General features: G+C 41.0%; 2 protein-coding genes across 2 annotated transcripts in view; both read left to right on the top strand.

Moving 5' to 3' along the window:
- The window catches only part of LOC134189102 (nischarin-like), a 13,350-nt gene extending 5,285 nt beyond the window's left edge, over positions 1-8,065 (top strand). The window contains exons 5-12 of the mRNA XM_062657333.1: positions 565-660; positions 727-873; positions 5,379-5,447; positions 5,511-5,634; positions 5,697-5,755; positions 5,814-5,984; positions 6,040-6,129; positions 7,837-8,065. Of these exons, the coding sequence (XP_062513317.1) occupies positions 565-660; positions 727-873; positions 5,379-5,447; positions 5,511-5,634; positions 5,697-5,755; positions 5,814-5,984; positions 6,040-6,129; positions 7,837-7,998 (918 nt within the window). The 3' untranslated portion in view covers positions 7,999-8,065. The remainder of the gene's footprint in view (positions 1-564; positions 661-726; positions 874-5,378; positions 5,448-5,510; positions 5,635-5,696; positions 5,756-5,813; positions 5,985-6,039; positions 6,130-7,836) is intronic.
- A 521-nt stretch (positions 8,066-8,586) lies between these two features.
- Positions 8,587-11,253, top strand: LOC134189256 (uncharacterized). The gene has a single exon (XM_062657493.1). The coding sequence runs from the start codon at positions 8,590-8,592 to the stop codon at positions 11,092-11,094; it is 2,505 nt and encodes an 834-aa protein (XP_062513477.1). The 5' UTR covers positions 8,587-8,589; the 3' UTR covers positions 11,095-11,253.

Genomic DNA, 11,253 nt, shown 5'->3' with positions numbered 1-11,253 from the left:
AGCTGGTGTATCCGTTGGCTGCAAACTCATCAGTCAAAACAGCAGAGTTATTTAGCTGTCTGGAGGCGTATTGGCTGGACAAGTAAACGAGCCTCATGAATTTGTTCAGAAACAACACACCCAAATCACTTTTTTCAAATTTGTCAGTCCGAACAAGTTGGGTGATGACAACATTGTGTCTGCTTATCCACGTTGCAAGTAATCGCCATGTGATCAACAAATACAGTACTGTACTGGTCTTGAAATTTCAGACTTCCGTGCATAAGGAAACCAAAGTGAGTAATATTTACATTGTGTTGATGAAAAGTTGGTGCAGGCGGGTATGAGAATCTAATAATTAAGTTTATGTGGACAAAGTGTAGACTTCATTAATGGCATAGGCAGACATATCTACTTGCAGTAATGACAAATTTACAGGATGTGGTTATGAACTTTAATACAGTTATTAGCAAGATTTTTTATTCTTTTTTTTGCATGAATTTGGAGATAGCTGTATTTGTTTGTATATCGAGATACTTTCAGTTTCATTCAAGTTAAATGCAATTTATTGTATTTGTGTATCAGTTGCATGAGGTAGATCCTGCACTTATTCGGGGAATTGAAGGCATTCAGCCACAGCTACGGAAGCTGACAGTTCATTTTTGTGCAAATCCTTTGCAGGTATGCGCATGTTGTTTGAGTGATCTCAGAAGTTGAAGCAGTCTCGGGTGATTTGTAATGTTATAGACTGTACTGGTTACCAGTGACTTGTGGAATATTAGCAGTGGCAGTGGTTCTTACATGCCTGACGTTTGTGGCAATGCTCCATGTTGGACAAGCTTGAAATATGCCAACCTTCGATGCAATGAAATAAAGACAATAGATCCAGCTATTGTAAGTTTGCTGAAAGGCATGCAAAACATGTAGTGTTCAGATAATTATGTAAGAAGTTGTTTTGTGTGGGTTTGTGGTATTAGTTTATTGACAGCAGTGCTTTTACTCAGGGATCCCATATTTACTCATTTACAGTAAACTGTAAAATGAGATGTTGAACACTATTCAACATAATGCATGAAATTATTCTTATCTTACTATGCAAATTGCACTTACTCTTGCTGACCAAAGTGCGGCTGTGGCACTTGTGAAAATGCACTTCAATGTGCATCTATTTGTAGTGCACCTCATCATTTGACTACTTAGGAGCGATTTCTGTTATGACAATGGTACAGGAGAGTGATGGAACTACAGACTTGGACAAAATTATAGGGACACCTGACATTTTGTGTCTAGTCTAACTTTGGCACTGAATTTTTCTTTACCAAACCCAAATGTTTTTCGAATTTCTTTTTCCATGGATTGCGTCATTGTTAGTATGTAACATAGCTTGTGTTCAAGACTGCAGCTGTACTTACTACCTACTGAGCATCTAGTTTGCTTTGAAGAAGGAAGACGGCCATTCCTACTTTTCTTGTCTTTGTACACGTTCATCGCTCTTGGATGCTCATTCTTGGCATACAATCTAAGAATGCTCTGTAGTAGAGAGTGAAAGCAATTTTGTGGGTCCTCTTATCAACATTATGAAAAAAAGGCGAATCATCTGTTTTTGCGCATTGATTTCGCACAAGTCATCACAATTCGAATAGTTTTGCCATTTTAATCAATAAACAAACTTCAACGTATTCAAAAATCATGCGACACTAATTAATTACAAAAAATTCTGCTAAGACAAAAACTAAAAAAGTTATAGCAACAAAAGAACATTGACATGCCACTTTCGGTCCACGTTTTACGTAGCAAAATCTCAAACTGCTACCGCCAAAATGTCAGCTGCACTAAAACCACTGCCCTTGAGACCAACAAACTTAGGCGATAAGTTAGCCTGAACGTTCAGCTGCACGCAGTTGCAGAGTATTGTTCCGTGCGATATTTGACGAGTTGCAGCGATGCCCCGAGGCAAACAGTTGAGTCCAAAAACGCGAGGGAAAATTGAAGCCCTTCACTCAGTTGGCCATTCTGTGCGTCAGATTGCAGCTTTTGTCCGCTGCTCCAGAAATTTGGTTCATCAGTGCCTGCAATGGCTTTCCCATGGCAGCAGCGATTATGAAAAACGATCTGGACGTGGGAAGGCAACGACAATCCGGGAAGATCATCAACTGAAGAGAATGGCACTGCAGAACCGACGAGCACCATCACGACTGCTCTCGTATCAGCTGGCTGATGAAACGGGCAAGCAGGTGTCAAGTAGAACAGTCCGTCGTTGTCTCAGTGAGACAGGAGTGAACGCTTGGAGGCCTAGAAAAAACCACTGCTAACAGAAAACCATCGGCGTTTGCGACTGGGATGGGCAACAACTCACACACTATGGACTTTGGATGACTGGAAATCTGTTCTTTTTACAGATGAGTCAAAAGTCAGCATAGGAAACGATGGTGCTCTGTACGTTTGGCGTCGGAAAGGTGAGGAATTTCTTCCTGAATGTTGTGACCGTACGGTCCAGCACGCGGCTAGTGTGATGGTGTGGGGATCGATGTGTTGGCATGGTGTGGGGTCTCTGGTGAAACTGGAAGGTCGTTTGGACAGCACAGCGTACCAACAGGTTCTGGAAGAGCACATGCTTACAGACGCAGCGGCACTGATAGGAGACGACTTTGTCTTCCAGCAGGACAACGCGCCAATCCACACGTCTCGGTCAACAAGACAATGGCTACTCCAGCATGACGTCACACTGTTGGACTGGCCGCCAAAATCGCCTGATGCGAATCCAATCGAGAACTTGTGGCATGAACTCAAAACTGCTGGCAACCGTCGCGAACCGAGAACTGCAGCTGAGCTCTTGAATGCTCTACAAGAGGCGTGGCAGCAGATTCCAGCCGCACGTGTCCGGAACTTGGCAGAAAGTGTTCCACGACGTTTGGACGCAATCAGGAGGGCGAGAGGCGGGAACACTCGGTACTGAGGAACTGGTGAAGGGCTTCAATTTTCCTTTGCGTTATTAAAACCGGCTTTTTTAAAAGACAAAATCAGAGAGAGTCTAACTTACGACACTTATGCAGTCATGACGTCATACACTTTTAGGTCTTGTTTTCCGCAATGCGAAACGTAAAGAAACAATTTAGGGTCTACAGTATTTTCAAGAAACCTAACAATCAATGCGGTAACTATTAAGTTCTTAACAATATTGATAGTTGGTAAATTGTGGCCTAATTATTGTGTTACTACATACCCACAGCGGGGTGTCCCTATAATTTTGTCCAAGTCTGTATTTAGCAAATGCATATGCCTGATACACCGGCACCCACTTTCACATGTCCAGACAGTCATCAACATATGCAAGGAGTCAACATTTTTTTGCCCTGTATGTAGATGAGCTTTTGTGCACACTCATTGACTATCTATCTACTGAATCTAGGCTGGAGACATGCAGGAGCATTGAGTATGATGTAATTGAAATGTTAGGTGCGAAAGTTTCTAAATAGTAAATACCGTATTGTCACAATTAGAAGCTGTGCTTATATCTGTATTAGCCGAATTGGAATTCAGGCTAATATTTAAGACAGGCTTATATTCAAGACAGACTTGTAGGCCATTCAAACACGCTAGGGTATAAACGTGACAACTATATACCACACTTGAAAAAGCAACATTTGTTAAGATATATAGACGACTACCATGAGATGCCAGTTTCAAGAGAGTCGGCTGAATTTTCATCATCATTGTCCTTGAATGCTGCACGCACATGCTGACACAAGCGCACATGCACGTGACCGCACGTACACGTGCTGTGCACCTTGAACAAGAGATCAGTTTGTATTCGAGGTCACATTTTATTTGTGACAATACAGTATTGCAGAATATTGTACTTTTATTATGGTCATACGTGCCTCAGTCCAATACCAGGTTCTCACTTATGTTTCTGAGTGTGAAAAAGGAGTAAAATTGCTAGTACGTCTTTGCCTAATGAATTTATGTCTGTAATCACCACTGAGAATTAAACTTCTCAAGAGGGGCGAGTGCACACTGACGCCTGACAGACACACACACACACACACACACACACACACACACACACACACACACACACACACACACACACACACACACACACACACACACACACACACACACACACACACACCAGCCATCCATCCATCCATTTTCTGTCTTCACTTATGTAAGTGGTGCTGGACACATTGATTGGTCACTTCCTAGAACTTCATTGTCCGCAACATGATCTCTTGACTCCGTTCGGATTGTGATTGCAGAACTTTATATGATTTCTATAGCCTTGCTGTTTAAAGTTTTGGTGGCAGTGACAACAAGAGAGGATCTCTTTGGCTGCTGCGCCAATTTTCTGTTGTTGGCGATTGACAAGACCTGCCTTGCTTTGGGTTGTAAAAATGCAACCAGGTTGAGTACACTGTAGGTCAGTCTGATCTGATACTTGCTTCCCCTTATTTCTTTCCTACCTCTTATCTTTTTTCACCTTTTCTATTTCCTCAGCTTCCTCATTCATTTCTGTAACTACAGTCCACTGTGGATCTCCACTTAGCACAGTCTTGGGCAATGTGCATCTGCTCTTTTTAAACTTACATTTCTTCAAACATTTATCACAACATCGACCCATTTCAGCTTCTGGCTGCCTACAGAACGTTTACCTTTAAATTTGCAAACCAGCAGAATACGATGAGGCTCCATCTTGGCTATGTGGCCTAAGCACCGTAGTCTTCTCTTCCTGATCATTGTTTCCACTTAGCCCAAACAACACATACACGCGTGCACGCTCACACACACACCCCTACACACACACACACACACACACACACACACACACACACACACACACACACACACACACACACAAACCTAAACCTAAACCTAACCTACACCAGGACCCCAGTGGCTGATGTCACGTCACAACCGATGGCCGCTTAGGTCCCCAGTGAATGATCAGGTGCTCATTTATACTCCTGAGTCGAGAGAAGCAAATGCGTGTTAGTTTCTTGCTTAAGGAAATTATGCCATAGCTCGCCGTCACTGTGACTTGAACTTGCAACCCTACAAGATCCTGGATGTTAACACTCCATAAGATGACCAACTGAGCTATTGCGCGCGCACACACACACACACACACGCGCGCGCGTGTGCACAGTTTGCTGGATTAGTTTATAGAATTTGTAATTTGCACATATAGTATGCAAATTAACTATGGAGATCAAGGCAAAAAGCTTAACTGACAACAAAGTGGGAATGTCATTACTGCTGACTTGGTTTGCAAAGAATGAATTGTTTTGTTTTCTCTAACTTGCCTTGGAATGTGATATTGAATGTTTTGTTGTTTGTACTTAGCAATTTGGTGTCTTTGACAGTAACAGTCAATTGTGTGCTTGTTCTGTTTTAAGAGACTTCTTGTGAATGTGGTAACATTGGATTTAAGTCAGAATCTCATTACTGAAATTGAGAATTTGGATGTAAGAGCTACTAGTTTAGTCAAAGGTATTTTAGTATCTTAAGTCACCTTCAATTGATAACAGATTCCTCAGCTGATGATCCTGAACTTGTCAAACAACAGAATTTCGAGCTTGGTTGGAATTGAGTCAAAGTTGGGAAATGTAGCTAATCTCAACCTTTCTCACAATAGAATTAAATCACTTGATGGTATGATTATGTAACATCGCTGTGAAATTTTGAAATAGACAGTTTCTTTTGTGTTATGATAGGAATTGGTCGTTTGTACTCAGTTTTAAAGCTTGATGTAAGCATGAATGCAATCTCTGATGTAAGTTAATGTTCTTGCATGAAAAGATCTTTACATTTGAATAGTTGCTGTGTTACAGCTACAATCATTACGCGGTCTTGGCCGGCTGCCTTGCTTGGAGAGTTTAAAGTTGGAAGACAACCCAATTGCCACGATGAAGCAGTACAGACAAATTATTGTGGGAATAATGCAGCTTGATGTGTTGAAGCAGCTGAAATTTGATGGAATTCAAGTCACAAAGAAAGAGATGGTTAGAAATTGTATTGCAGCAATGTAGCCAAATTTGCATAATGTATTGTTTGCAGTGTGATCTGGAAAAATTTAGAGCTCTTGCATTGTCTGTTATTGGGCCTGGTGAGTCATCATCTCCAGCACCTACACCTGTCCAGAGTCGAGTAAGTTTACCAAATTACATGGTTCTGTAGTATAAGTAATTGTTGGTATATGACAGTTTAGACTTATAGAAACAGTAGGACTGTTATTCTTTTTTTGCTTTGTCGAAAAGTTGAAATGGGACACATTTTCTATAGTACAATAGGAAATTTGAAATATTTTTTATTTAGAGAAAAGTACAGTAGTTGTAGATAAGTACTCCCTTGTCAAAAATGAATGTATAGTTTCATTAAAAATTTTCAGTTTAGCCACTGCCATTGCCTTTACTAACAACACAGTAAAAATTTGGTGGAATTACATCAAATGTACGAAATAAAAGCAGAACAGATGTTATTATCAAGGTGGAATGTAATGCATTTGCATGGGAATTCGAAGCATAAAAATTATAGCGACTTTCTGCTCCATCTTTGCCTCTTTGTTTTCTTTTGTTTCTTGCAAATTTTGTGTTGATGGTAAACGTGGACTTGTTCACTCAGTGCTCTTCTCTTGTAATCTTTATGAAAAAGATACGGAAGGTAAGATTCAATGGGACAGCAAATTGAAAGAGCAAACAATGAGTTAACAATGACAGTCTTACACATAAATGAGCACAAGGCAAAGCAGAGGCAGTTCTGTGTGTCAGGAAACTTAAATTAATGGTGGATATCAAACGAGACAGTTTACACATCTGCTTTTAGAGTCCAGGCCAATTTCTAGATGTAAACTCCATTTGTTGCTTATTTGCCCAATATTTGTCTGTTTGCTAATACTTTTTTGTAATGATCCCTTTCATAGTAACCTAACCACACGTATGTATTGCATGGTTGATGACTATAGAGTTGTCTCTCAATAATGGCTCTTACCATTCTGTTCAGACTGAGGCATTGCCTGACAGAATGCTTGCAGTACTTTAAAACTAGTAGATGGTTGGTATTCAGACTAAACTTGTAATAAATCAGCTATTCCATGTTTGGGAAATGGAGATTTTGGTTGATTCTCAGTTTTTTGGGCTATTTTCTTGATAAGTAGCTGACCTACATTTTAATTTTATTGTTGTAAGTTTATGAAAATCTGGATCAATATGCAAGGGTACAAAATATCCTGGAAATGCATAGAATTTGGCAAATAGAAGGTGGCTCAATTGAATTATCAATAATGTAATACTGACATTGTAGGGTCATGATTTGGTAAGTGAGGGAGTTGTGCTATTAGACTTATACAATGGTCATGTAATTTGCGACCAATCACAGGTGCTTATTTAAATGGTGTTTATGATGTACTGTATTATGTGGTACAATAAGTGAGTGAACTGTACGATAAGTGAGTGAACTTTGCGATAAGTGAGAGTGAAGTATTAACCAGAGGTACGTTAACTTGCACACTTGCGTCAAGTGACCATAGTATAGATTACTTATGGTATGATTAGGTTGCTATATGAATTTTAGAAGCACTCGGGCAGAGTTATAGCCTTCGAAGCCGAGGGTTAGTAAACCCACCCCGAGTGCTTGTTCAAGTCATATGGCACTCTAATCATGCAATAACCCATACTTGTATTATATTGTATGACAATATTGGAATGTCCTTGATCTATGACTTTGATTTGAGAAAAGTAGTCGTTTATGGCAGCATTAACGTGTTGATCGTAATACGTATATGATTTTAATGAGCAGTTTACCTCTACTCAGAATGCTATTGGTTATATCTGTAATCCTTGTGTGTTTTTGCTTAAGGAGAGTCGTTTAGTGCAATTGCGAAGTGATAATTCAAGAGCAGCCGTGACAACTGTTGTTGAGTCAGTAGAGGGAAATAGTGAAACAAGTGGGAGCAGATCAGGTGAGTTGGAATCTTGCTGCATTTGTCAGCTTGTGGAACCTACAGAACGCAAAGCATAATTCTCTTTAGTCAATCAGCTTTCTTCTTTTTCACATTTTTGACAGCAGGAATACTTACATTTTTAATGAATGAGTTATTAATGAGTTTTTTACATTTGCACAGGAATCTAACATTGCATAACCATTATCAACATTTATATCCTGTATGTGATAACTCTCATACTGTATTTTGATCAGTACAGACTATTTATGGACTTTGTGGTCACGTGAAACAACAGTTGCTTGTATGATTTTTGATAGATTTTACAAGGAGAGTGCTTAATAGGAAAATAGCATCTAACTTCATAATTCTTTGTGACAATGTGGTTTTCAGAAGACTTATAGCTGGTGAAACGAGGGTATAAACACAGCTTTATTACCAATTACTAGTTTTATTGGTACTGTTGTACCTGCATGTAGTTGTGAGGCATACTACTCTATACCATCATTTTATTACCTTGAGCATGTTTGTTGCACTTTGGAAGTTGTAGGAGTTTGCCGGTGTGTGTATGTGTATGTGTATGTTTGAGTGTGTGTGTGTGTGTGTGTGTGTGTGTGTGTGTGTGTGTGTGAGTGAGTGAGTGAGTGAGTGATCAGGAGACAGCCCAGGATATGCCACTCAATCCTTGCCTTGTTCGTTCTGTTAGAAATAAGATCAAGTCGGGCGAAATCTCAAGAGCGGCAAGTCTATTAACAAGCTCCGGAGTTGCTGAGGACTCGGATGACACCCTAAGAAAGCTGGAAGCAAAACACCCAGAGCGTAGGTCCGTCTCAACTAACTTTCAGCCATACTTTCCACACAGTTTACAACCTTTACAGATACCAACTGAAACATTCATCAAGTCCTTACGAGATTGCCCCAATGGGTCCAGCTGTGGGAATGATGGGTGGAGGTTTGAGCACTTGAAAGTGTTACTGGAGTCAGATCTAACCTGGACTTCTCTCTACAATATTTGCAACATCATCCTTGGCGGTCATGTACCTGATCCGATAATGAAGGCATTAGCAGGAGCTAAATTGATTGCTCTCAAGAAAAACGAAGTAGACGTACGTCCTATTGCAATTGGCAACTGTATTCGACGACTGGTGGCCAGAGCAGTGTGCTCTCATTTGAAGAAGGAGATGGCAGACTACCTTGCACCTCATCAATATGGAGTGTCAACACCTGGAGGAGCTGAGGTTATGTCTCACCTGATTCAATTGTGCTCACAACAAGATGAAAACTCTGTCATTTTGAAAGTTGATGCAAAGAATGCTTTCAACACCATTAGTCGTGACATCATTCTGGAAGAGGTGGCAGTCCATTTTCCACAAATCTATCCATTTGTGGCAAAATGCTATGTCAACTCCACCCCACTGGTAGTGTCACTAAACGGCCAAGATACTACTATTCAATCGGTGGAGGGTGTGCAGCAGGGTGACCCCCTTGGACCATTTCTCTTCAGTCTTGCTCTGCACTCTGTCATCTCGAAACTCTGCGTCAGGCACCCAACGGTTTTAATTCCTTGTTACCTTGATGATGCCACAATCATTGGGCCCAAGCAAGATGTCATCTCTGCCTACCTTGAGATGAAAGACCGACTAGTCAACATCGGATTAGATTTGAGAGAAGATAAATGTGAGGCTTACAGTCCTTCAGGAATAGCTGATTGGGTTTTGTCCATACCCATAAGAGACGAAGGATTGGAAATACTGGGCACTCCAATAGGATCGGATTCCTTTGTTAGGGAAAAGTGCATAGAGACAGTAAAGTGTGAAAGAGACTTTCTAGCAAAGTTGCCTCTCTTGGATGACATGCAGTCTGGATTACTACTTTTACGGTATTGTGCAGTTCCCAAGATTACTCATCTTCTTCGAACTGTTCCACATTCGTTGATAGCTGAAGCTGCAGAACTGCATGATACCATGATAGTCAAGGCTTTCGAGAACATCATAGGATGTGGTGCTCTCAATGCTCTGGAATGCTCACAACTTCGACTTGACATTCAACAAGGAGGTTTTGGTCTTCGGTCTGCAAAGCATTCTGCGTTTGAGGCTTTTCTTGGAGGTTGGTCCAACACTCTAGGTCATCTCCCTCATCGTGATGGTCGTCTGAGTAGTTTGTGTGATGGCCTCCTAAGAGATCACGACAAAGATCAGCCTCTAGTTCTCAGTGAATTGACAAGTGCCCTGGCAAATCTTCACCAGCAGTTCGACGATACTCGAAAAGTGTTATCATGTATATCAAAACTTCCAGATGCTCCAAAGAAACTTCAAGGAAAACTTCACCAAGCCAAGAAAGCTGTTGAGTTCACCCAGGTTTTACAACAATGCACCAATAGTTGTGAGCAAGCCCGAATACAAGGTTGTGGTGGTCCAAATTCTGGGGCTTGGCTGGATGCGATTCCGAGTACGCATCATTTTATTCTCGGCAATGACAACTTTGTCAACGCTGTTTGTCTGCGACTCGGTAAAGCCATCCCGTGCTTGCATTCTTTGGACCAGTGTGTTGCTCAGTGTGGTCAGCCCATAGACATTGAAGGATACCATGCCATGACCTGTAAGTGGGGTGGAGGCCCAATCAAACGACATGACAGTGTACTCGACTGCTTTTACGACATGTCCAAATCTCTTGGATTCCATTGTCGCAAAGAGTTGACAGCGCAATTCGAGAATAAGCAACGTCCTGACATCGCCATATACAATTATAAAGATGGAAAAAAGCTTCTCTTAGATGTAACCATCACCCATCCCTTGGCGAAGCGGTCAATCAGTGCCAGTTGTAGCAAACCTGGTTTTGCAGCAGCCGAGAAGGAGAGAGAGAAAGATAGCAAGTACCTTGTCAAGTCAACAAATCTTGGGTATTTGTTTCGTCCCATTGCCCTAGAGGTATACGGCCGTTGGGGAAACACAGCGGAGACGACACTAGAAGAACTATCAAAGAAGTCCCCTCAATCTACAGGCTTAAATCCCAGCGAATTCAAGCTACATTGGAGAAGGAGAATAGCGATCAATCTTCAAAGGGCCAACTCATCAATCATCCAAAACAAGGTGTCTGCCATCGTTGGAAAGTGTATCGGAAATCCTGATGCTGCTTTTACGATGTCAGCAAGATACTTTGGTGGTGACTTTACGTAGTTAGCTGTGAGTTTGTGTAGGTGTGTTGTAGTGTTTAGTTTGTATTAGTGATAGTGATGTTCAAGTTATTTGTCTATTTAGTTAGATATACAAGTTTTCTTGCGAGTGACTGTCAGATAAAGTGTGTTTACCAGTGAAATTGAATAAAGTGAGTGAGTG

Source organism: Corticium candelabrum, chromosome 13 (assembly GCF_963422355.1).
Source record: "Corticium candelabrum chromosome 13, ooCorCand1.1, whole genome shotgun sequence".
NCBI classification, from domain to species: Eukaryota; Metazoa; Porifera; class Homoscleromorpha; order Homosclerophorida; family Plakinidae; genus Corticium; species Corticium candelabrum.
The sequence above is the reverse complement of the archived record's forward strand: the minus strand, read 5'-3'. Positions and strand labels throughout refer to the sequence as shown.